General features: G+C 44.0%; 1 protein-coding gene across 3 annotated transcripts in view; it reads right to left on the bottom strand.

The window, feature by feature from the left end:
• Window positions 1-26,503, bottom strand: part of PPP2R5E (protein phosphatase 2 regulatory subunit B'epsilon) — a 2,371,886-nt gene that overhangs the window by 255,322 nt on the left and 2,090,061 nt on the right. For all 3 annotated transcript variants that reach the window (XM_044074552.1, XM_044074554.1, XM_044074553.1), the window contains exon 11: window positions 7,783-7,902. In XM_044074552.1, the coding sequence (XP_043930487.1) occupies window positions 7,783-7,902 (120 nt within the window). The remainder of the gene's footprint in view (window positions 1-7,782; window positions 7,903-26,503) is intronic.

Raw genomic sequence — 26,503 nt, 5'->3', positions numbered from 1 at the left:
TGGTTGATTTTTTAATACATGCTAAATCACTCTATAGCTACTTGCCTTAGCTTTCTACCATGAAGCAAAAATGGTCTTAAGCATGGGAAAAAATGCTTAAGAATAAATTTGGTCACTAATTTATGCCATCTATTATACATAAAAAAGTGCAGCACTTCCATCAGAACTGCCTGTGTTATCCAGTGACTGGTACAGTCCTAGACGTTAGACCTTCTGAACCAGATCATGGACATGTACTGCAATTTTTTTTCCTCTCTGTACTCTAGTTTAAGGAGTGTCTTTATACTTTCTTCTGGAAACGCAATCTAACTTCAGAACTTTGGCCAACACTGGTTAACAGTGCCATCTTTGCATACAGTATGTCTTCAGTGTGCTTACATCATTATAGTTTATGCCAGCTACAAACTACAACTGCTCTTCAAACAAAATGAGATACCCTCTGATAATCACACTAAAACATGAAACTCCATACTGTAACTGTACATTTCAACAAGGCTCACTTCATTTCTTAATCAAGTTGTATTTTGCATCCAGGAGCATACTAACTCTTGCCACTACATCTATTCTAAGTTAGTATAACATAGAGACTTCTACTTCTGGATTTGGTAACCCAGGATAAAAAGAAAATGCCAGAGAAAAGGGACAGGAGTATAAGCACCTCAGCTTTACCTCTCTAGTGAATGTGCTGGGACAGAAAAGAACCCAAGTGGAAGCTGGGGGTTTCATTTATGCATTGGGCATTTGCTACTTCAGAAAGAAAGCAAGGAATGATGCCTACTGCCCATGTTCTACATTTGCAAATGTTTCTGACCTGAACTTTTCCAGTTTTCTAGGTCACAAATCTTCTTACCTGTATGGTAATGTTCTCCACTTACATAAACTAAGAAGTTATGTACTCACCATAACGTTCCATCTGAGTAGGTAAACTTCATTTGTTAGCAACCTTTGGGAATCGGATCCGACCTCGGATCCGAGCCGGCAGTTTTCAACAGCTTTAGATCCGAGCTCCAAGCTCCTCCCCCTACCCATAATCCCCTGCCAACCCTGACTGACCTCAGATCAAGCTTGCCCAACAGCAGAAACTGCTAGCAATGATTAATCCCAAGATAAGTGGGTAAAACCCATGGACCTGAGTATGAGAACATTCGCAAGTGAGGGGGCAGGAGGGAGGGACGGTTGCTAACAAATGAAGTTTACCTACTCAGATGGAACATTATGTGAGTACATAACTTCATTTGTGCAGCAACCTTTGGGACAGAGTCCCCAGCTACCTGAATCTTGGGTGGCCTTCATGGAAGGATGTTCCGGAGCACTGCAGAGCCAAAGGATGCTCTCCCTCTGGAGATAATGTCCAATTTGTAGTGATTGATAAAAGTATGAGATGAAGCCCAAGTGGCTGCCGAGCAAATATCATCCAAAGAAACTCTAGCTCTAAAAGCCGCAGAGGTAGACATAGATCGAGTAGAGTGGGCATGGACTCCCGAACTTTCGTACGCTAAAAGGATACACTGTGAAAATCCATCTAGAGAGTGTGACTTTAGACACAGATTTACCAAAGTTAAATTTGGCAAAGGAGACGAACAACTGGCCGGATTTCCTATGACCAGATGTCCTGTGGATGTAGAAGCGAAGTTGTCTATGCACATCCAATGAGTGTAATTTGTATTCCCCTTTGTTATGGTAGTTAGGAAAAAAGACCGGCAAGTTGATGGACTGGTTAATATTTGACTCAGAGGCAACCTTGGGAAGAAAGGAGGGATTGGTCCTGAGGTAAACTCTATCCTTGTGAAAGGTCAAGTATGGGGAATTGACACAGAGGGCCTGTAGTTCAGAGACCCTTCGAGCCGAGGTGACAACGACAAGAAACGCCGTTTTCCATGATAAGAATTTAAGATCTATGGAAGCTGCAGGCTCAAATGGGGAAGCTGTCAAGGCCTGAAGCACCAACGTTAAACCCCAAGGAGGGACTACATCCTTCACTGGGGGTCTGAGCAGAAAGGTGCCCTTCAAAAAGGTCTTACACAATTTTGTGGTGATCAAAGGGCCCAATTCATTTCCAATGTGATAATGAGAGATAGCTGCTAGTTGGACCTTGGCTGTGGAGGAACTAGCTCCCTGATGAAACAGTCCTGACAGAAAGTCTAATACAGCGGGCAGAGGAGCTGTAAAAGGATCCAAATTTTTGCTCCCAAATGGAGAAACGTTTCCATTTGCTGCTATAGATCTTTCAAGTAGAAGGCTTGTGCGCAGCTACTAGAATGGTTTTAACTGGGGAAGAGATACCGGGAGTCCTAACTATGAGTGGAACTGGAGCTGCCAAGCTGTGAGCTTGAGGTTGTCCAGGTTCGGGACTGGAAGATCTAGGGGGTGGGATATTAGATCCGGACGGGGATCCAGAATCCAAGGAGGATTTACCAGATGAGACCAAAGGTAAGGGAACCAGGTTTGACGAGGCCAAAACAGGGCAATGAGGATTATCCTGCTCCCCAACAGACTGGCTTTCTGAAGAAACTTCAGCATTAGAGGAAGAGGAGGGTAAGCATAAAGAAGACTGGGAGGCCAAGCATGCACCAGAGCGTCTCTCAGGGGTTCCCCGGAGGGGGAAATGAGAGCGAAGTAGTCGTAACATTTTGTGTTCGAGGGAGAGGCAAAGAGATCGCAACAGGGTTGCCCCCATTTGGCGAAGATCCAATTCGCTATCTCGGGATTCAGAGACCACTCGTATGGTAACAGTTCAGAGACCACTCGTATGGTAACAGAATGGTGCGACAGTTTATCCGCTAGGATGTTGGACCGTCCCAGAATGTGCGTTGCTATGAGAAAGCGGTTGGTGGAGATCGCCCATTCCCACACCCTCATGGCCTCTCGACAGAGTGGGTAAAACCTGGTTCCCCCCCCGTTTGTTGATGTACCAGACAACCGACATGTTGTCCGTCTGAATCGCAATCGTTCCTACAGAAAGAAGGTCCTGAAGTGCTTGCAACGCTAACAGCACTGCCCTCATCTCTAGGACGTTGATATGCAGTGAGGTCTCCGTGAGGTCCCACGTGCCTTGGACTGTCCTGCCCGAACATTGGCCCCCCCACCCGAGGTGGGAGGCGTCTGTGGTCACCGTGGCTAGTGGAGGGGTCATAGAAAAGGGGCGTCCTTGCTGAAGGTCCGGAGATTGGAGCCACCATAGGAGGGCCCTCTTGCAGGCCCTGCTGTGGGGAACGGGATGGCTCAGAGGGTAGTGAAGAAAGGACCACTGGACCTGGAGGGTCCATTGTAAGACCCTCATGTTCAAACGTGCCATTGGCAATAGGTTGATCGCTGCCACCATCGAGCCAAGAGCCCTCAGGACCAATTCCGCCGGGGGAGCTGGAGATTGCAGAATGGCCTGCACATGTAGCCTTAGGGATAGTAGACGGTCTGTGGTCAAGAAAGCTAGGAGCTTGTTTGTGTCCAATCTGGCCCCTGTGAAGTCTATTGTCTGAGTCGGAGTAAGAGATGACTTCTCTATGTTGATAGTGATCCCCAGCCAGGGAGCTAGACGAAGAAAGTAGTTTCTGGCTGCATAGAGTAGATGCCTTGTCGGGGCGGTCAGGAGCTAGTCGTCCAGGTAAGGGAAGACCTGAATTCCCTGGAGCCTCAGGTGGGCTGCTATCACTACTAACACTCTGGTGAACACCCTGGGGGATGTGGTGAGACCAAAGTGGAGGACCCTGAATTGGAAATGACTGGCTCCCAGCCGGAAGCGGATGAACCTCCTGGATCGCCTGTCCATCAGAATGTGGTAGTACGCATCCTTGAGGTCTATAGAGCACATCCAATCGTTCTCCCGCAAAAGGGAGAGAATGGATTGAAGAGTGACCATGCGGAACTTCACTTTGGTTACTGACAGGTTCAGGGAAGAGAGGTCGAGGATCGTTCTTAAGTCCCCCGTCTTTTTTGGCACCAAGAAGAACCTGGAGTAAAACCCGGACCCACACTGGTCTGGGGGGATGTGTTGGATGGCTCTTTTTTTCAGCAAATGTTGGGTTTCCATTGCTGAGACCTCCCTCTGCTCGGGTGGGACATCGGGGAGGTATCTGGGGCTGTGTGGGTAACGAGAAAAGGGAATTTGGTATCCTCTGGATATGATGCAAAGCACCCAGCGGTCTGTCAAGCTGCTGGGTGCTTCGAGAAACGCCCCCCGACTGCCTCCAGAGTGGAGCAGTCGTGGGTTGGTCCGAGAAGGGTTCTCTGGATCCAAAGTTCCGCGGGCCCCCTCTGCCTCTAGGGCGGCATCCACCCTGCCCTCCTCTGCCTCGGAAGGGCTGGGAGTCCAGAGCGGGATGGGACTGTTGCGACTTCCGGAACCACATCTTCTTCTGTCCCTTTTGGTTCTTAGAAAAGGACCTCTGGGGAGCAGAGAAGCGGACTCCGACGGCAGACGTCGTCTTCCCGTCCTTTTCTCTCTGGACCAAGGTATCTCGCACAGTTTTGCCAAAGACGGCAGAATCATCAAAAGGGGCATTAGTGAACAACGCCTTAAAGGGTTCCGCGAAAACACAGTGCCGGAGCCAGGCCTGACGTCTCATAACGAGGCCCGCTCCACCGGCTCTAGCGGCTCCTTTCCATGGCATGAGACAGAAGCCGCATAGAGGTGTTAGATATGGATCGTAGAGTGGCCATCTGGGTGGAGTGCAATTGTTTGTCCTCCGCCGACATGGACTCGGGGGGCGACGCAGCGTACTCTTTGATAAGGTCCCGCTGCAGTCGGAGCACGTGTGCCATGTAGTTCAGCGACCTCACAGAGAAGGTAGCTGAACTAAACACTCACTTCCCTAGGCGGTCCATCGACCGAGACTCCTTGCTCGGGGGATGAACAGAGGGACTCTCCTGAGCAAGTTCCCTCTTGGTGGCCATTGCCACCAACAGGGCATCTACAGGGGGACCCTTACTCCAGTGGGACTTGTCAGAGGGTGGGCTAAGGATCTTGTCCGGGCGCTTGGGGACTGGATCCACAGTGTCCGGGCGCTTGGGGACTGGATCCACAGTGTGCGGCTCCTTCCACGCCCTGGTAGTCATCAAGTCTACCAGGGGGTTGGCCGGAGGGGACACCCAAGAGGTAGACAGGCCTGCTTCAAACACCTCCAGGAACACGGATTCGTCCGAGGTAGGCTTTGGGGCAGATCACCCCCCCTTTATTCTGAACATCTCCATGATGTCACCAAATGAGACATCTTCTGGGGGTGATCTTGGGGAGCCTTCCCCTTCCTCCAAATCCGTGTCCTCAGTCAAGGACTCGGGGGAGTCCAGGTGCCTCCTCTTGCACCTTCGTTTGTGAGGGACCTCCTCGGGGGGCCTGTCCGAAGAGGTCTCACCAGCAATGTCTTGTTCCACTGGAACTACCTGGGAAGTCCCTGGGGCCGGGTGATGGAAGCCGGGCCCAACTGAGGAGTGCAGGGTGGAGCCATGGCAAGGGTCGGGGGCCTGGAATCCCTCGACAGAACCCTCTCCACCATGTCAAATGCCGAGGGAGAGCTGCTCTCTCTGGGATCCGAAAGCAGACTCTCCCTCGGATCTGACGGACGGATCGGGGCCAGCGCCCAAGCGATCGGATCCGACGGACCAGCATGCTCCGACCCGGAAGGAGCCGAAGGCATACCGATACCGCCGGATCCGAAGCTCAGCCCTCGGCTCTGAGAGCTCGGATCCGAAGAAAATGGACCCGACAGACTCGAGGGAAGTGTCGGCGCCAAAGTACCCGAGACTATCGGCACTGACACACCCCTGGCTCCAAGGCTGCCTGGCTCCGAAGACTCCGAACCCAGGAAACAAGACAGAGAAGGAGCTATCGGGGCAAAGAAGGGGGTCGAGCTCCCCCCCCGGAGGGGGGGGGGAGGCAGGAACACTCCCATCTGCAGTTGGGCCTGCAGGAATCTTCTCATCATCTGCTCCAAATCTGCATCTGTGAGACTTCTCGTAAATCTCGACGAGGCCACCGAGGCGGGGCGGGAGTGTCGCCTCGATGACCTTGAAGGAGATCGGGTCTCCTCCTCCTCAGGACCCGGTAAAAAGCACAGGGACCGGATCCGAGAAGGAGGAGAACCAGAAGACCTGGAGGGAGAACACTGCTTAGCCAGGGGGGCCGAAGCGGAGGCCTCAGCCCGTCGCTTGTGTTGCTTCTCCCTCCTCCTTTCTTTCCTGGCCTCCCTCTCCTCCGAGCCTAAGGCGGGAGGGAAGCAGGAGTGGCAGCCGCCGCAGCGGGAGCCACGGGAGGTCCGGAGGTAGAAGCAGAGTCCGGGGGCAGAAGACCCGCCAGAATCAGCTTAGACCTCCGGTCCTTGAGTGCCCTGGGGTTGAACGCTGCACAAATGGTACAACCAGAGGACAGGTGTTCAACCCCAAGGCACAATACACACCGAGTGTGGCCATCCGCTGGGGGCAGCGTATGGCCACACTCGGTGCACTTAGAAAACATTATCTTTGGGGCCTCAGACATACTCAAGAAAGTAACTCACACACACTAGGCCCCAAACAAACACACACACAACCTTGACGGAACCACGAAGGAAGGGGGCGGATAACTAGAAAAAAAATAAATAAATAAACTAAGAGAGTTTAGACTAAAATGGGAGCTATACACACACACACACACCAAAAATTAAAGAAAAGTTGTATAAAAGTTAAATTTTTTCTCACAAAGAGAACGAGAAGGCCTGGAAACTCTGGATCAAGCTGCTGAACGAAACCGCGGCAAACTAGATCTGAGGTCAGTCAGGGTTGGCAGGGGATTATGGGTAGGGGAGGAGCTTGGAGCTCGGATATAAAGCTGTTGAAAACTGCCGGCTCCGAGGTCGGATCCGATTCCCAAAGGCTGCTGCACAGATGAAATTAACTACATCAGATAATATGTTACAGCCTCATCTCTTCTTGTATCACCGCGCATCAGGTACTTTACGTTTTATCTATTCTGTATGAATTCTGAATACACAACTTACTTGTATTTAATTTCTCTTCAGTGGCATCAAATCAAATGTAAACCCACAAAAATGTGGCAGCAAGCAAAGCTCAGAATAATAATAAAAAGTAAAAACTAAGCTAAAAGTATAAATATGGGAATGGACAGCATAAGATTTATACTGTGACAATTTTTTTTTCAAAACAGTGACAAGTTATTTCATTTATGGAAGCAAACAGTGACAAATTAATTAGCTCATGGTTTTTATTCCATTTATGGCAAGTATACTTACTAACAAGAGTAGTCTACTTCTTATCATTATTTATGGCTATGCAGAACAAAGTATAAGCATGCATAAATTGGGCCAATCACAAGGTACCTCTTCCATGATGGACAAAAAAGGAAGTCAGCTTTTTCTTTGCAAGAAGCTGGAACTATAACTGTAGTGCTAGATTTACAAAAGGCTCATTTAAAGCTATCCCTACAACTTAACATACGAAGACAAGAGGAAACTGATCAAACAACTTAAACTGGAAAGCTTTGGTAGATAGGCAGTTAATAGATAAAAATGCCTAAATAAATTATGACATACAATAAGATGGAAAACATTTAGCAAAATTGATTTCACTTGCCCAGTGCCAACATTCAATACATATTAAATTTTACTTAACTTAAAATGTTACTTATACTCCTTGCGTTACAATAGTGTGCCAGTTTCATATTAGTTTTTGCTTGCTGCAGCAGTACAATAAAACATAAGCATGAATTCTGAAGAAAGTAAAGAAGAAATAAATACACAGCCACAATACATATATAAAAACTGCATGATACTATCCCAGAAGGAAGATGCTGACCTGAAAATGTGGACTTGAAACACACTTGGATATCTGTTTGAATAAGTGTTCCTGAATTTTTACGAACTGAGACGGCTCAATAACATCCAGTATTTCTTCCAGCTCTCCCAAAAACATAACCTGTAAATTAATAATAATAAAGTCACTCACACGTGCCAGTATATATATCCACATGGTTATTAAAATCAATCACGCTTCTAAAACCTGTTACAAAATGCCATAATGAGGCATGCGAAAAGGAAACATACTATCTGTAATGGTATTCAGTCTTTGGCTTGTACTGTGCCTGTACAGCAATTTGGTATCAAACATACTCATGCATAATTTGTAACCCATGTCTATTTTTTATGACACAGTTTAATTTCTGGCAACTGTAAGGCAAGCACAACAAACAGAAAGAACAGTAAATTAACCAGAGGGAAAAACACTAAGATGTACACAATGCACATGTGATCTCATCATCACTGGTTCATTACATCTGCCCAAGTATTGCAACTACTGCAGCTCTTTCCACCCTTTATGCCAGCACCCTTTACACTTTTTGCAGACTTTAGTCTCAGCCACTCCTATGTGGCAAAGAATTCCAAAGACCATCGACCTTTCCTGATGATCCTTAATCTTCCTTTGCTGTCATCAGACTCCTTCCTCTTCTCCTTTCAGTTCCCTCCATCAGTGTATGTTTGCTGTGCACTGTAGGCCTTACACATGCTACATGTTATCACACTCCTTATTCTCCCAGTAACCCTCTTTCTGTACATACAGCCAGCTGGATATTTTCTTTCCTGATACAGCCTTCAGAAATGAACAATCAATTCCACGAGAACACATCAGCCAGCCTTTCTAGCGGTGAGAGATCATCAGCAATTTTGAGAGTCCAGATAAATATGCCTAAAGGCCACTCAATAAGTGTCCAACGTATGAACTCTGAATCCACAGCATATTTGTATTTAATTTTTCCTATATTGTTACTAAACCGAACACTGAAACTCACTGAGACTGAAAAGCATTTTGGCCCAAAAACCTGCCTGCGTCCTACCTACTTCTGCTACTTTTACATACCACGCCAAGGCTGCACTACCTCTGAGTAAGGGGAACTCTTCAAGATATCACACAATCTCAGAATTAGGGTGATAATGGAGAATACTGGACCACACATAAGTGCAGATACAGAAAAATAAGTGATGCGATTATGCAAGACTGAGTGTTCTCCATTAATGTTGATGCATTTTCTTTTACATTTTTTTTCTGTGTACTACTGTAAAATGTATAGAAACAGGTGTTTGTGCTTTTGTCAAGATATGTGGGATATCCTGATGGGGCTAACAGTTGCAGTTTGTAGACAAAGCAAGAATACATAAAGACTCCAATGCTGTGACTGTCTTTCAGCATCTGCAGCACTTTTCCCTTTTCTATAAACATTGTTATGCAGGATGTGGGCTTTTGTTGAGGTACCTGGGACATTCTTCTGTGGCTAACATTTTTATACTGTTTATGTTAATTAAACTTTAGGTGCGCCTAGTTTCAAGACTTTTACTAATGAGTGAACAGTGATACGAGTTACTTAGCAAAGATTTTCTTGGTCCATGGGTGAGTGACAGTTGTTGTGTCTTTCGGCTTTTCCCGGTTAGGGGTCGCCACAGCGGAACTCCGGTCCACTAATGATTGGCAGTAGATTTTTACGTGCCGAGTTGCCAGCCCTGATGCACAACCTTCAACGTAGGTACGCCCATTCACGCATGTCTCCACACAGAAGACGCTCTAGCTGAGAATCGAACAAGATGTCTTACTGTGAGGCGACAACGCTACCGCAGCACCACCACCGCAGTATATGGGCGAGTGACAGTACTGTGTAGAAATTTAGGATATCATTTTTGGAAAATACACCCTTAATGGGAACTTGATTAACAGCAGTAACAAGTTTTTATCACTGCTTGTGCAACTTCTTTTTGTATCAGAATAAACCAATGCCACAAGATTAAATTACATGCTGCAACAGTTACAGCACGTTATTTTCTTATTATTTTATCCTGATTTTCAGGATCCTATACAGTACAGTAAGTGCACTGTAAGTGCTAAACACACTGACACACAATTACTTTGCTTTGGCATTTACATAGGTCTACTTTGTTTTCTATTTCTGGCAAAATTCAGGAAGACTTAAATTAAGATAAGGCAGTATACAGCAGCTCCTATCTCCAGAAATGGTCAGAATGTTACACAACTGCTGTAATACTCTGAGGGTTATGTAGAGAAACTAGCACAATTCAGTCTTCTCTATTATCACCATAATGACTGCATAAAAACACAATCACACAATAGTGCTCACGACTGTCAGACAAGTGTGGTTTACACTTCTGCACTGCTCCCATGGCTGTGCCCCCTTCCAGTACTTTACACAACTTTGTCACCATCCTCACACACTGTACACCAAGAAGCATCTTGTGTACAAGTGCAACAACAATATAATTTTGTTATTCTCCATTTCCTCCACCAAAGGGAAAGAATCATACACATTTCCCTAGCAATGGACCCCAGCTGCCACTTATCAATGCTGCAAACCACAACACATGGTCTGTGAAAATCTATAATGAAGTTGAATTTAGGTCATAAAATGAATTAATGCAGAATCACAGTTCCAGGTGAAAAACTTGTTGCTTACTACAATAACCTTCCACTTCACTGGCATTGGTTTATCTGGTGTTACTTCTTTTTCACTGTTCCAATTTCTCATTTTTTTTCTTTTTTTGCTTTATGCAGTCTTGAATCCCTCCCATCGTTATCTTTGCTTTACAAGGTCAATTAAAATCGGTCTCAAACCGCTTGGCAACTGTACAAAAGAACACACGGACTAAAACTACTTCAGTTATTAAAATACTGGAAATTTACAAACTATTAAAACCAAATATTAGCATTCGATTTGAAAATGGCAATGGGTGGCTAACCCTTTGCTTAAATATCTTTTGTGCAAATATCTGTACACATCTTTATTAAATTACCATATTTAATTAATGAGTGCAAACACAATAATAGAAAACAAACCAAAGGAATATTACCATTTCATGCAATACACATTTTCTGTTACTCATTCCAGCATTTGATAAAGAGCTCAGTTGAGTATCATTATTCCGACTCACAGGAGCTAGAGCCATCCAGTGATCGACACACTTCTGCGAAAGTCGTAATGCCAAATTCCAGTATACCTGACAAACACAGAACCTCAAAAATCCCTACATCTATGTATCCAGGAACAAGCTTTATCATGGGTCCAGAAAGGGGCAAGGTTGGACAGTCAGGAATGTGGTGTTCGGTATTCTACAATTCTGGATGTAGGGCATCGAGCAGGTGGACTAGACCACCTATGAGTCAGAATAATGACAGTAAACCAAAGAGCTCACTCAGGTCCTGCCTTCCCTTTAATCCTCACTTCTGAAATTTATTCTGCATACACTTGTCTCACAAATTCCATTTATTTCTATGTAATTTTCTCCTTCCCTTTTTAAAAGATGCAACCTCCAGTCCTTTTATCTCCTGTGCAATATTCAACACTTTAATTACAGTTGGTTTAGATATGTACTTCAATTTTCTAGTTATTGCTTTTTGGAAGCCAAATAACATTAAACGTTGTAAAGCCTTACTAGCTGTAGGCAATTCAGATGTTATATCCCAGCTCAAAAGAATCATTTCCTTAATTACAACCATCTGTTCCCCTCAAAATGTCTGATAAAGTAAAGTACTCTAAGGATTTTTTTTTCTGCCAACTTGTTACACTCCCTAAAAAACATGGTCCAAATTACCTCTCTCTTTCCAATCACATCTCCAACATTTATTAGGTAGATAAGGAAAAACTCACTGAAGTCGGCTTGGGATACAACAATACCTAGGCAAATACTTCCATGCAAAAAACGTATTCTTACTAGGAAGACGCGTAGAGGTTCCATAGTTGTACTCAGTAATTATTGTTTTCTGAATTGTTTAAAACAAATTAACAAATTTTCTCTTACTGCTTATTATACAAAGAATCAATATATGAAGCAGTTGCCAGACAAGCTGCAAGTGATTAATATGTAAAGCAGGTGTAATGTTGGGATTGACCAAGGGAATGAAAAATGGACTTTATTTGTACTTGACCAGGTTCAGACAACTAAAGCATGGAAGTATAATACTACATAGTAATACAAGATAATACTGAATTAGAAAGCCATGACTTCTCACTGTTAGCTGTGCCTAGGTATTAAAAAAGAATAAGTAAAACAAAGAGTTTACAGTAATAGGGAAAAGGGCCAACCGCTAGAAAGGAAGTTTAATCACGTATGAAGTTCACACCTGTTACAATGCTTGAAAATGTGGAATCACTATAAAGCAGCTTAAACAAAAAAAAATTCAAACCTTCTGGACTTTGCTACATACTTCAGAACCCTAGAGATGCCCTACCATTGTCCCTTTGTAACCTGTCTTTCTTTTCTCCTTTTCCAATTTTTCTAACGTCCTCGGATTGATTCTGACAACCATCATGCAATTTTAACAGCTGACATTGTTCTGAAGAAAAAAAAAAAAAAACTCTACCAGACCTCACTTAACCCTCTCCTACCCTTTCTGTGTGTCTACACTGTTATAAATCACAGACAAAAAAAGAAGCCCCTAACTTGCAATCCAAGATTCTGCTTAGTCTCATAAAATTATATTACATTTCCGTACCTAGTTATTTGCTCTCAGTATCTTGATTCCTTTTGGTAATTTTTTTCCAGTAAATTCCAACCCCCTTTTGCCTGTTTGCTATACATCTATTTGCAGCCATCTCGTTTGGCAAAACCTCTCTCTGTTCTTATGCTGGCTTAGCACTTAGAATACCTTCTGCTACTTTATGCATATGATATTCTGTAAAGTTATTCTTGTTAAAGACATGCATCCAAAATCCTACTCTCTTTTTCTCAAAATCTGCCCATTTCATTATCATCCTTCTAAACTCCGATTTATAACTTAATGCTTGTATTATGCAAGACATGCATCTGGAGCATTTCTCCCCGGGCCTCCGCTGAAAACAGGCTCTGTGGAACCTAGTCCGACTTTCCCGGTCAACAAATGATAAATAAAATAAAATAAATAAAATAAATAAATTATACATATGAATTTTAGATGTGTAGATCTAAAATATCCTTTCCAATCAAGAAACCCTAAACCACCTTGTTCTATGGGGAGAAATTAATTTATCCCATTTAATTCTCTCTCTCCTTACTCCCAAATAAATTGCTTAAACTCTTTAACCATTCACAGCTTCTCCTTTGGTTGATAAAAATATACACAACCTGTATATAAAACTAAAGGGACAAAAAACATTTTTCACTGCTCGTATCTTACTATCTATATCCATAACCAGGAGCCTCCAGTTTCTCAGTTTCTGTATTACCCTTTTGTTTAGTCACCTTCTTAGCTGCCAAAACAGAATAATTTCTAATCATACACCTAAACACTCCATCTTATCATGTCTGTAAACATGAATATTGCTGAATCAATTTACTTGTGGATACACATCTTACCACTATAGCTTATTTATTTATTTATTTATTTTTCCTTTTTGAAACAATATTCCACAACAGCAAAATGTCTGTTTGTGGATTTATCAAGTACACAATACCATCATTGAAAGAAAGCCAACGTTTTACAACATTACTTATATTCTTGAAATTGAGAGTCCTATATTTTCTTTGCTAAACATTAAATAAAAGGGAGAGAGGACATCCCTGCCTGAGTCTTCTGTTCAAACACAGCTCATAGCAGAGGCGCCTTCTCACCTTAATTTTTGTCTCTTACCCTTCATATACCCTCCCTATTATTCTAACAGGAATGCAAATACTGCCACTGCCCTAGTCATAAAATCCAAGCTGACTCTACTGAATTATTTCTCTGCATTGAGACCTACTGACATCATCAATGTTTTCTTAAACTCTGATTCCCTCAGGATCAATGTTCTACTCACGTTATCAAATGCTTGCCTTCCTTCCACAAAACCACACAGATCCATATAACTGGCAGGCAGGTGTTGATCTTGTATGCAGATGTTGCTTCTAATTTCTTTATGAACCCACGTCACATTTCCCCAGATATTTGCTTCAATAAAAGCAACTCAAGCAAAAAACTAAAGGCATTTTAAAACCCCATTCCCTTTTAACTTACAGCAAACGTACAAAAATAAATGCATTTCCAAAAAGGGAGTTTACTCCTCTGTATAGCAGTTGGCTGTACCAAATACATAGCTGCAGTCACACGCATTACCTTTTCTAAAGTTAGCCATAGTCATGCTAAAAGCACATTACAGTCTCTGTTTCTACTTAAACAGATATTATCTGTACTTGCTCTATCTCTGTTCCCTCCTAGATGTGAAAACAACTTCCACTGGTTTAATAAACACTAACATTCAGCCTTAAGAATAAGTGAACTGGATACCCTTAAACTAAATTGTGCACTGTTATGTGCACTGAAGGACTAAATCTGCTGGGAAGGTAACTACTTGCAAAGCTATTCACTAACCAATTCTAAACCATTTACTTTCACTGAACTGCTTGCTAGTTTCCCTTTAAATGCTAATTATAATGTTCCTTGTAAACATCACTCAGAACACACTGTTCAGACCTTTACTGATAACTGTCTGGCACCTATAGATTCATCCTTGTGGTTTTACAAGAGAAAGAGAGGACCCTTTACTTGAATACAGTAGTCAAACCTCTCACAGCTTATTGCTTACACAAGTTTTGTTCCTGATCTTCAGCTAAAAAAAAATAGGTGTTACTGGAAAAATAAACAGCTTTGCAAATCCTTGAGAGAACTACACTTTTTCAAATTTTCACTTTTTCTCTATTTTTTTAACCAAAATCTGTTTACAGTTTAAACTAAGGACATTATTAGTCTAGGTCCACCACGAATGAAGAAAACTATACAATATCTTTGTCAGTCTATTTTACTTGTTTACTGCACTTGCAAAACTCTAGCATAGACTAGTTTCAGGTTTTTGCTGAATCTAGTACTGTTTGTAACCTCTGGAGCTTGTAAAACAGTTAATCTTTTGTCTGAAAGGCCCCCTGTACCCTTATGGGAGGGAAGGTATAGTTTGAATTGATCTAGCAACAGTTACTGTTGCAGGGCTCTGTTTAGGGTGTTTTGATTGGATAATTTGAACTTTGGCTGTTTCCTGTTTTTTCTGCTTTAAATAGCCTCTGTATGAACCAGTTTGTGCTTGTTTGTTCAAAGTTGCAGTGAGTTAGGCCTTCTGCCATTCCTCTACAGTTTTCCAAATACCTGCTGAGAGACTACAAAAGATAAGTGCTTATTTTTAACTGTTTTCTACACTTTCTGATTAACTAAAACAATATTTGCTGCATATCTGTTTGTTTAAACTGTGCAACTATATTTTACTGCATTTTTTAGATTGTCTGCTAACTGAATTCCTCTTACAACTGAAATTACTGTTTATCTGCTTGTTTTGTTCATTTTACTTGTTTGCTGCACTTGAAAAACACTAGCACAGACTAGGTTCAGGTTTTTGCTGAATCTAGTACTGTCTGTGACCTTTGGAGCTTGTAAAACAGTTAATCTTAAGTCTGGAGAGGCCACCCCCCATGCCTTCGTGGGAGGAAGGTACATCTTGGACAGACCGAGCAAGAGTTACTGTTCCAGGGCTCTGTTTAGGGTGTTTTAACTGTACAATTTGAACTTTGGCTGTTTCCTGTTTTTCTACTTTATAAGCCTCTATTTGAACAGGTTTGTGTTTGTTTGAGCCTGTTTGCGCATCACACACTACTGCGTAGAAGGATTGCCAGTTACAGATGCCTGCTGTCTAGCCTCGCAAATATTACCTAAACCAGGCTATTTGTGCCTAAACCTACTAATACCTGCCCCTGCTGTATTCCCTCTTCAACTGTTATAGCCAGATCAAGATTATTCCTACGACCATGAACTGTCAGTTTCCCTCCTTTTCTCCTACCAGCCTGGTTGACATGGGTCTACTGAGGCAGTGTAGCAACTACCTCATGTACACGGACAATCCCCTGCTCCAAAATCTTTCCTGTACCATTTGTGAGAGATACACTTACATGATGAATCTAGAATTAGTGCACTCTCATGCAATAGATAATACAGAGCAGGTTGCCAGCCCACCTACCACAACTCCTACTCATGACACACAGCAGAAATGAATGCAATGGCCTATCCATTTAGGAATGGTTTGCTCTGAAATAGCCTTCCCCCTGCAGCAAATGCCACCAGCAGTTGTTCAGATTTCCTTTGAGGTTTAGTCCTGTCCAAGTAAAATCTAAGTTGTCTGTGCACATCTAAGGCATGCAGTACCCATTCCCCTTTGCTCTGTGGATTAGAAAAGAAAGTTGGCAAATGAATGGACTGGTTAAGAGCCACACTGGATACTACCTTGGACATGAATGAGGGATTGGTCCTGAGGGACACCCTGTCTGCATGAAAGATGATGAAAGGCTCCACTGCCATAAAGGCATGTAGTTCAGATACCCTTCTTGCTGAAGTAATTGCTAAAAGGAAGGCTGTTTTCCAAGAAAGAAATTTTAACTCTCCACTTGCAGCTGGCTCAAAAGGAGGAAGAATGAGTTTTTCCAATACAAAGTTAAGGTCCCAGGCTGGAGTAGGGGCTCTCCTGAGTGGTCTTAAGTTCTTGGCCCCTATGAGGAACTGCTTGAGTGGTGGATGAGAGAAGAGGGGTGGTTCTGTGTTGTAATCAGCTGAAATGGCTGAGGCATGAATTTTGATGGAGGAAAAGGAGAGTCCCTTGTGAAGCATCTCCGTTAAGTATTGAAGAATATGAGGTAAATTGGGAGCTGCTGTACCCATCCCTTGAGTTTGGTTCCAGGCACAGAATAGTTTCCATTTTTCAGCATATGCTTTTCTAGTACTAGGCCTCCTTGCCTCCAAAATGACATCCAACACTTGTTTACTGAGGGATGGTAATGGAGAGATTAGGTAATTAGCCAGGCTGCCAGGTTCAGGGTTTGAAGCTGATGGTGCAGAATCTGGCTCTCCTGCTGTGACAGCAGGGTAGGGGTCTAAAGCAGGTGCCATGGAGCCAGTAGTGACAAACTGCGCAAGAGGGGGTACCAGTGTTGGCGTGGCCAGTCTGGTGCGATCAGTATCATCCTTGGTTTGTCCTGTTTGATCTTTAGTAGTACTTTGTAGAGTAGAGGCAGAGGAGGAAAGGCATAAACTGATAGATTTTTCCAGCTGAAGGACAGAGCATCCACTTTCCAAGCTTCTTTGTGGGGAGTCCTTGTGCAGAATATGTCCAATTGGTAGTTCCTGGGGGAGTCAAACAGGTCTATATCTGGGCTCCCCCATTTGTTTATCAACATGTTGAACATAATACAGTTTTGTACCTACCATAAATGTAGATGTCCGAGTGTTCACACTGCTGCAGTCATCACACTTCGGTTATCTGCCGTCAGGCAGTCCCACAGTTGGCCCGAGTTCCAAAGCCTTGGTCCGGCGTCAGTTGCTGTCGCTTCTTCCCTGACGTCAGTGCGACAGGGGTATAAAAGAGGCAGCCGACGCTATTTTCTTCAGTTTTTCTTGTTCCAGATGTCAGGTGCCCCCAAATAGGAAGGCAATACATAATCCTAAGTAAATTACATAAGTAGAAAACAATAGCTACAGCTGTAAGCAAATACACCATATAGAAATACATCTTAGAGATTGTATAAACAGGGAGCTATAGATAAAACCCAGGTAAAAAAGAGGGGAAGGTGGGAGGGTAACCTGGACTGCAGCAGTGTGAACACTCGAACATCTACATTTATGGTAGGTACAAAACTGTACTATGTTCATCGTGTTACACTGCTGCAGTCATCACACTTGGGTTGAATCCCAAAGCTAAGGCTTGGCGGTTGGTACTAAACAGGGTTTGGAGAAGCTAGTAGGCCCTGCAAAACTGCAGTGGCAAAGCCAGCTCTGGTTTTTGAGTATAGAGGTAAGTGGTAGTGCTTGGTGAAGGTGTGCACTGAACTCCAAGTTGCAGCTTCCAAAATATCCCTGGTTGGTACCCCTCTGAGGAAGGCTGCTGATGTTGCTGTAGCCCTGGTGGAATGAGGCCTAATGTTACCAGGTACAGGTTTCCCATGGTGTGTGTAGCAGAAACGGATACAATGTCCTATCCATTTTGAAATGGTCTGTTTTGATATAGGCTTTCCTTGAGATCCTGCAGCATAGGATACCCTGCAGCATAGGATACAAAGAGCTGATCAGATTTTCTGAAAACCTTTGTTTTATCCAAGTAGAAATGTAATTGCCTGTGAATGTCCAAAGAGTGTAGGAGCCTTACCCCTTTATTCTGGGGATTTGGATAAAAGGTGGGTAAATGAATGGTTTGGTTTCGAGCCACACTGGATACTACCTTTGCATAAAGGAAGGGTTAGTTCGTAAAGAGAGTCTGTCTTGACGAAAAATTATGAAAGGCTCCACTGCCATTAGGGCCTGTAGCTCTGAGACTCTTCATGCTGAAGTTATTGCTAGCAGCAGGGCAGTTTTCCACGATAAAAATTGTAAATCAACTGAAAAAGCTGGCTCGAAGGGCGGTAGTGTAAGTTTTTCCAAAACAAAATTGAGGTCCCAAATTGGTGTTGGTGCTCTTCGGGGCGGTCTTGTGTTCTTAGCCCCTCTGAAGTACTGTCTTAATAATGGATGTGAAAAAATAGGAGGATCCGTGTTGTAATGAGCTGAAATAGCTGAAGCGTGGATCTTTATAGATGAAAAGGAAAGGCCTTTGTGCAACATCTCAGTTAAATATTGCAGAATCTGAGGAATATTTGGGACAAGAGGATTTTGGCCTTTAGCCTGGTTCCAGGCGCAGAATCTTTTCCATTTGTCTGAGTAGGTTTTCCTGGTGCTGGGTCTCCTGGCCTCCAGAATGACATCCATAACAGCTGTAGAGAGAAGTGTTGACTGCTTGTTTAGATAATCTGCCATGCAGCCAGATTTAAAGTCTTGAGCTGGCTGTGTAGAATCTGATTATTTTGCTGAGTCAGCAGGTGAGGAATTTGAGGTAAAATCCATGGTGGGCCTTGAGCCATGTTCCTTAATATTGGATACCAGTGTTGGCGTGGCCAGTCTGGAGCAATGAGTATCATTTGTGGCCTCTCTAATCTGGCTTTTAGCAGCACCTTTGCCAGAAGAGGCAGTGGAGGAAAGGCATACACTGTTAGTGTTTTCCAACTGAATGAGAGGGCGTCCACTTTCCAAGCTAGAGTGTGGTATGTCCTTGTGCAAAACTTTCGCAATTGGCAGTTTTGGGGGGAGGCAAACAGATCTATGTCTGGGCTCCCCCATTTTTGAGTTATCATTGTGAATACTTGTGGGTCTAGTTTCCACTCATGAGGATCCATGATATTTCTGCTTAGTTTGTCTGCCAATATATTTTTCTTTCCAGGCAGGAATTGTGCTTGTAGTTGAACTTGGTAGGTCAGTGCTGTGTTCCACAAGGTCATTGCTTGCCTGCATAGGGGGTAGGAATGTGTGCCTCCTTGTTTGTTTATGTACCACATCACTGTGGTGTTGTCCATCTTTATTAGAAGTTGTCCTGGATGTAGAAGGTCCTTGAAAGCTGTTAGGGCATTTTGTACAGCTAGCATCTCTTTTTGATTGATGTGGAGATGCATTTGATCTGCAGACCATTTGTCCTAAATACACTGTCCTGCCATTTGATCTGCAGACCATTTGCCCTGAATACACTGTCCTGCCATGTGTGCATCCCAGGCGTAATCCGATGCATCTGTTGTCATTGTTTGCCTGGCTGTGGGCAAGGTGAAAGGCTGACCCTTGTTGAGGTGACATGCCTGAGCCCACCATAGAAACTCCTGCTGAAGGCAGGGAATTAGTGGTATTATTGTTTCCAAGCTCTGGCTGTGTTGAGTCCATACGCTTTTCAGGTACCATTGTAATTTCCTCATATGCAGTTTGGCATATGGTATTAGTAGTATGCAAGATGCCATGACCAAGGCCTGCAGAATTTTTTGTGTAGGGAGTTGGGTCTTTGTTGCCATCATTTTGATGTATTGAGTCAGTTGTCCTTGCTTGTCTGGTGTGAGATAAGCCATCTGGGCCGTTGTATTTAAGCTGGCACCCAGGAATATTATGTCTTGTGAGGGCACTAGTTTTGACTTCTTTTCGTTTACTGTGTACCCTAGGCAACTTAGTAGATTTTTTACAAACGCCAGATATTTTAAAAGAATGTCCTTGCTGTCTGCTTGAATAAGGCAGTCCAGGTATGGATATATTTGGATTCCTCTCTGTCTGCAGTATGCAATTACTGGTGCCAGGCATTTTGTGAAGACCCTGTGTGCAGTAGATAAGCCAAAGGGCAGTGCAGAGAATAGGTAATGAGTTGTACCTGCTATAAATTGGAGGTATCTTCTGCAATTTTGTCTGATAGGGACATGCAGGTATGCCTCCTTGAGGTCCAACGTTACTAGCCAAGCCTTCTTGCCCAGCATGGGAAGAAGTTGCTGTAGTGTGAGCATCTTGAATTTGGGTACTTCCAGGTATGTGTTTAGAATTGAAAGGTCCAGAATGGGTCTCCAGGCTTTGTCCTTTCGGGGAGCCAGAAAGAGTCTTGAGTAAAATCCTTGTCCTTGCTCCTGTGTAGGAACCTGTTGAATGGCTCTCATGTCCATGAGTGCTGTAATTTGTCTTTGAGCCTCTGCCCGTTGATTTGATGGCAGGTTTGGCATTCCTTTTATCCTTGGTAAAGTGTGAAAGTGGAACCTGTATCCTTGAGTTACAAATATTTAGGACCCATTTGTCTTTTGTGATGATGTGCCAATTGTCTGCCAAAAGTGCAAGTTTTCCTCCCAAGGGAGCTGCCAAGAGTGATTTGCTTGGTAGTCTGAAGGGTAAGTCATTGTGATTGTCTTCTGATAGTTTAAGACCTGTCTTCTCCTCCTTTCTGGGTTGCGGCACCCCATTGTTGTGGCTTGTAAGAGCCTTGTGGCTGACCTCTGCCCCTTGGGTGTCTTTATTTGCCCCTCTGAGGTCTGTCAGAAGTTGGAAAGGACCAGTTTTTGGTTGGCCAATTTCTGCTGAAACGAGGGGTTGGACCTGTAAACAATCCTTGACCGTCTGCATAGATTTTGCCTTATCCTCCATTTTCTTTAAAACCTCTTCTGCTTTCACACCAAATAAAACATCCTGCTGTAAGGGTGCATCCAATAACTTTGCTTTAACATGATCAGGTAAAGTTTGTTCTTTTAACCAAGCATGCCTACGAATGACAGACCCTGTTACAGTTGCTCTGCAAGAAGCTTCCAATGAATCAAATCCACATTGCAAAGTATGTTTTCCCACTTGTTCTGCTGCATGCAACAAATCTTGCATTTCCTTGTAATCAGGCTGCTCTGTATGAGTGCTCATTTTTTGTTTTAATTGAGACATCAAATATTGTTGATATTTCAGCATGTGAAACTGGCAATTTAAGGCCCTCATAGCTAGAGTAGCTGAGATATATACTTTCTTTCCCCATCTGTCTAGTGCTCTAGAATCCCTTTCAGACAGTACAGGATTTTTAGCAATAGAGGCCTTAACCCCTTTGCGACCCTGGGAAATGGTTTCTGGGTCAGCAACAGGGCTTTTATATAGGAATGTATGAGAGTCAGGGACTCTGTAGTGTCTGTCTGGTTTGGCTGGTGCAGGAAGCAATGAATCTGGGTTAAGGCTAGATTCTGAATAAACATCATCCACAATGTCTAACACAGGTAGAATAGCAAGGGGTCTGTGCTGGAGTAAGTAAGAGGAACTCTTGGAGTCTTTTCTTAGAATCAGAGTAATCCTGGCCTTCCCAGTGGAAATGTTCCCTCACGGTATGTAAAGTTTCCCCAAAAGAGTAGTCTTCTGGGGGAGATGCTGAAGGAATAGACTCTTCAGCATCAGAGTCTTCATAAGGGGGAAAAGAGTACTCCTGTTCCTCAGAAGAATCTGAGGTAATGGAAACCTGGTCAGAGGAAGCGTAGTCCTCCTCCAGTCTAGGCCTTTTGTCAGGTGGGGGATGGGAACCCCCGATTAGGGTAATCAAGTCTTCGGCCATCTTAAGCATCTGTTTCTTAGGCATGGGGCCTTGCACTGGAGACTGCTGTAGAGGCTTCCTTACTTTTAATGGAGTTTTCAGTTTTGCAAAGGATTTAATAGTAAGTGTAGTCGGTCTGAAGACACCTTCAGCAACTGATGGGCTTTCAACTGCACCAGAATCTCCATCAGCCATGGAGTCGGAAGGGCCTAAAGATAAAGGCTCTGGAGGCCCTGCAATATCCGCTTGGGAGTCGGATGCAGGCTGGAGTTCTAAATCAGCGGTCATCAGGGGCTGCGTAGGCGCCTCACTGAAAACCGGAGAACCGGCGACTGGCCTAGCAGAGGCCTCGGTGTCTGGTTTGGGTCTCGGCTGCCTTTCCTTATCTTTGCGCTTTTTATGCATCCCGGTCGTCGGTTGCTCCGACGGCATGGTATAATTAAATTTTCTACCAAAATAATGTCGGGCGAAATCAAACTGACGTTTAATAGTTTGTTTGTTAAACCTAGCACAAAACCGACAACCTGTGACGTCGTGGTCTGGGCCTAGGCAAGGGATACAATAAGAATGAAAATCCTTATGAGGTATTTGCTTCCCACAAGAAATGCAATTATTAACTTTTTCTGACATCGGACTGAGGCTAGAAAAGGTTCCCCAACGGGGTACTTAGCTTTACTGAAGAAATATCAGGAGTCGGCCGACCGGCACTTGCGAACTGCTTCTGCTTCGGGCACCGTGCGGCAAGAAAGACTTAAGAAAATGGTGTCGGCTGCCTCTTTTATACCCCTGTCGCACTGACGTCAGGGAAGAAGCGACAGCAACCAACGCCGGACCAAGACTTTGGAACTCGGGCCGAATGCGGCTGACTACAGATAACCCAAGTGCGATGACTGCAGCAGTGTAACACAATGAACATCTTTGGTTCCAGTTTCCACTCGTGTGGGTCCATGAGATTTCTGCGGAGTTCGTCTGCCAGTGTATTTAGTTTTCCTGGCAGGAACTGAGCCTGTAGATGCACTTGGTAGCTCAAAGGCTGTGTTACAAAGAGCCATGGCTAGTCTGCAGAGGGGGTAGGAATGGGTACCCCCCTGCTTGTTTATGTACGACATAATAGTGGTGTTGTCCATCCTTACCATTAATTGTCCTGGAAGAATGTGGTCCATGAAGGCTGTCAGAGCATTCTGTACAGCTAACATTTCTTTTTAATTGATATGAAGGTGCATTTGGCTTGGGTTCCATTTGCCCTGAATGCACTTCCCTGCCAGGTGAGCCCCCCCCCCCCCATGCATAGTCTGATGTGTCTGTTGTTAGGGTTTGGGCAGCAGGGGGTAGAGTGAATGGTAGTCCCTTGTTTTGGTGGCAGGCCTCTGAACACCAAAGGAACTCTAACTGTAAGCAAGGTATGATAGGGATCATTGCTTCTAGATCCTGAGAATGTTGACTTTTTAGATACCATTGCAGTTTCCTCATATGCAGTCTTGCATATGGAATTAGTAGAATGCAGGAGGCCATGAACCCCAAGGCTTGCAGTATTTGCCTTGCAGATAGCAAGGTTTTCGTGGCCATTAGTTTGAAGTAAGTTGTCAAATGAATTTATTTCTCTGGCGTGAGGAAAGCCATCTGGGACGTTGTGTTCAAGCTTGCTCCCAGAAATATAATTTGTTGACAGGGTACCAGATGTGATTTATTTTCGTTTATGGTGTACCCCACACAAGTTAGCACCTTTTGTACAAATGCCAGATGACTCAGAAGTATGTCCTGGCTTTCTGCCTGTATTAGACAATCTTCCAGATATGGGTATATCTGAATATTTCTTTGCCTGCAAAATGCAATGACTGGAGCTAGGCACTTTGTGACTACCCTGAGTGCAGTAGATAAGCCAAAGGGCAGTGCAGAGAACTGATAGTGCATGTAGCCTGCTTTGAAGCGTAGGTATCTTCTGCAAGATTCCCTGATTGGGATGTGCATGTAACCTTCCTCTAAATCCAGTGTTGCCAACCAGGCATCTTTGCCTAACACAGGAAGTAACTGGTGAAGAGTTAGCATCTTGAATTTTGGAATCACCAAAAAGGTGTTTAATATGGAAAGGTCCAGGACAGGACACCATGAGTTGTCTTTTCTGGGTACCAGGAAAAGTCTTGAGTAGAAACCTTGTTTCTTTTCCTTTTCTGGTACAGTTTGAATAGCCTTTATGCTTGAGAGAGAGTACTTGCTTATGAGCCTCTGCCCACTGATTTGGGGGTAGATCTGGTGAACCGTTTGGGGTAGGTAACATGTGGAATTGAAATTGGTATCCTTGGGAAACTATATTTACAATTCATTTGTTCTGGGTAATGAATTCCCAGTTTTTTGCCTGCAGAGCAATCTTTCCCCCTTCAGTTGAGAAGTGCTTGGAAGTTTTAAAGCTAAGTCATTGAGACAGTTTACCATAGGGGGGAGTCTTACTACTCCCTGATTTGGAAGTGGGAGCCCCTCACTGCTTAGCCCTGTGCGTATCCTGGGACTGAAGCCTGGGTGTTCTGCTAGTTCTAGGTTTGGACTGAGAAGGCCTGGAAGAGGCAGGAAAAGACCAATTCTTAGAGGGCCAATGTCTACTAAACCTTGGAGGATGTACATGTAGGAAATCTTTAACAGTTTGCATAGACTTAGATTTTTCCTCCATCTGTTTAAGAACTTCTGCTTTGTTGCCAAACAAGCGGTCCCAGTTTAAGGGAGCATCCAGCAATTTAGCTTTCACATGATCTGACAAAGATTGCTCCTTAAGCCAAGCATGCTTTCTAAGTACAGACCCAGTGACAGCAGCCCTGCAAGATGCCTCTAGTGAATCAAAACCACATTGCAAAGTAGGCTTTCCAACCTGTTCAGCAGAATGCATTAAATCCTGTAAATCCTTATTTTCAGCACAATCAGGAATCAACATAATTTTTGTTTAAGCAATCCAATAATATGCTGCTGATACTTTAACATATGAAACTGGCAGTTTAAGGCCCTAATGGCCAAAGTTGCAGAAGTGTATACTTTCTTACCCTATCTATCCGGCTCCCTGGAGTCTCTATCAGAGGGGGTAGGATTTTTGGCAGTAGTAGCCTTAATGCCCTTGGGCCTCTGTGAAATGGTCTCAGGATCCGCAGTAGGATTTTTAAAAAGGAACATGTGAGAGTCAGGAACCCTGTAATATCTATCAGGTTTTCTGGGAGCAGGAGGTAAAGAGTCAGGGGCCAACCTAGATTCAGAAAAGGCAGCATCAACAATGTCTAGTACAGGAGGGATAGCTAAAGGCCTGTGCTGGGGCAGGAATAAGAAATCCCTAAGCCTCTTTTTAGAATCAGAGTAATCCTGGCTTTCCCAGCGAAAGTGCTCCCTAAGAGTATGCAGGGTTTCACCAAAAGAGAAATCCTCTGGGGGGGGAAGCAGAAGGAAGAGTCCTCTGCATCAGAATCCTCATAGGTAGATCAAGGTAAATCCCGGTCATCAGGGGAAACGGACATTTCAGAATCCTGGTCAGAAGTATCATAAACAAATTCAGTCCTAGGTCTCAGAGAGGGAAGGTTGGCTTCCCCTGATTAAAGTAATAAGGTCTTCAGCCATTCTTATCATCTGTTTTTTAGGCACAGAGGCCTGACCATGCGGTCTGGGTGTCGGTTTTCTAGTCATAGTTCGAGTTTTAGGCCTTGAAGAAGAAGATGGCGTTGGTTTAATATGCAAGTCAGTAGGCCTGAATACACCCTCAGAAGCCGGTGCCTGCACAGTGGCTCCGGACCCATCCAAGGTAGAGACATCCGCAGGTTCCACAGTTGAAGCATCCCGCGGCATACCGGACTCAGAATGGGTCTCAGTAGAAGCCTGTGAATCTGAAGTAGCTGGTATCAGGGGCTGCGAATGCGCCTCACAGAGTACCGGCGAACTGGCGAATGGCTTAGGAGAAGCGTCGTCGGCAGTTTTGGACCTAGGAGGCCTGTCTCTGTCTTTATCTTTGCATTTTTTCGGAATGTCGGTAGTCGGATGGCTTACTGAAGACATATATGGATAACTGAACTGAGTAACAAAATATTTAGAAGCGTAAATATACCGACGATGAATAGTCTGTTGCTTAAATAAGGCACAAAACTGACAGCGAGGTACATCGTGGTCAGGGCCTAGGCAAGGAATACAGTATAAATGAAAATCTTTGTGAGGTATTTGCTTTTCACAAGAAATACAATTATTGACTTTTACTGACACTGGTTTAGAGCAAGAAAAAGTTTCCCCAATGGGGTACTTAGCTTTAGTTGAAGACTTTGGTTCTGAAACTCGAAAACAAAAATTTCAGGAGTCGGCCGACCGTCACTTTCGAACTGCTTCTGCTTCGGGCACCGCACAGCAAGAAAGACTGATGTAATGTCGTCGGCTGCATGCTTTATATCCCTGACTACCTGACGTCATGGAAGATGAGACAGCAACCGAAGCAGGACCCAAGACTTTGATAATCAGGCCGACTGAGGGCTACTGCAAGCAGATAACCCAAATGTGATGACTGCAACAGTGAAACACGAAGAACATCCACAGTTCTTTTGTCTAAACTGCACCTAATGGGAATGACACTTTAAAGTTCTCCATTTTATTCACTAACATCACATTATTGCTGGCCTTCTTCCTCATCATCTTGACCTCCCAACAGCAGTA

Source organism: Protopterus annectens, chromosome 6.part0, assembly GCF_019279795.1.
Source record: "Protopterus annectens isolate FY-2018-M chromosome 6.part0, PAN1.0, whole genome shotgun sequence".
In the NCBI taxonomy this organism is placed as follows: Eukaryota; Metazoa; Chordata; order Ceratodontiformes; family Protopteridae; genus Protopterus; species Protopterus annectens.
Note: the sequence above shows the minus strand (reverse complement) of the source record. Positions and strands in the feature narration are given on the sequence as shown.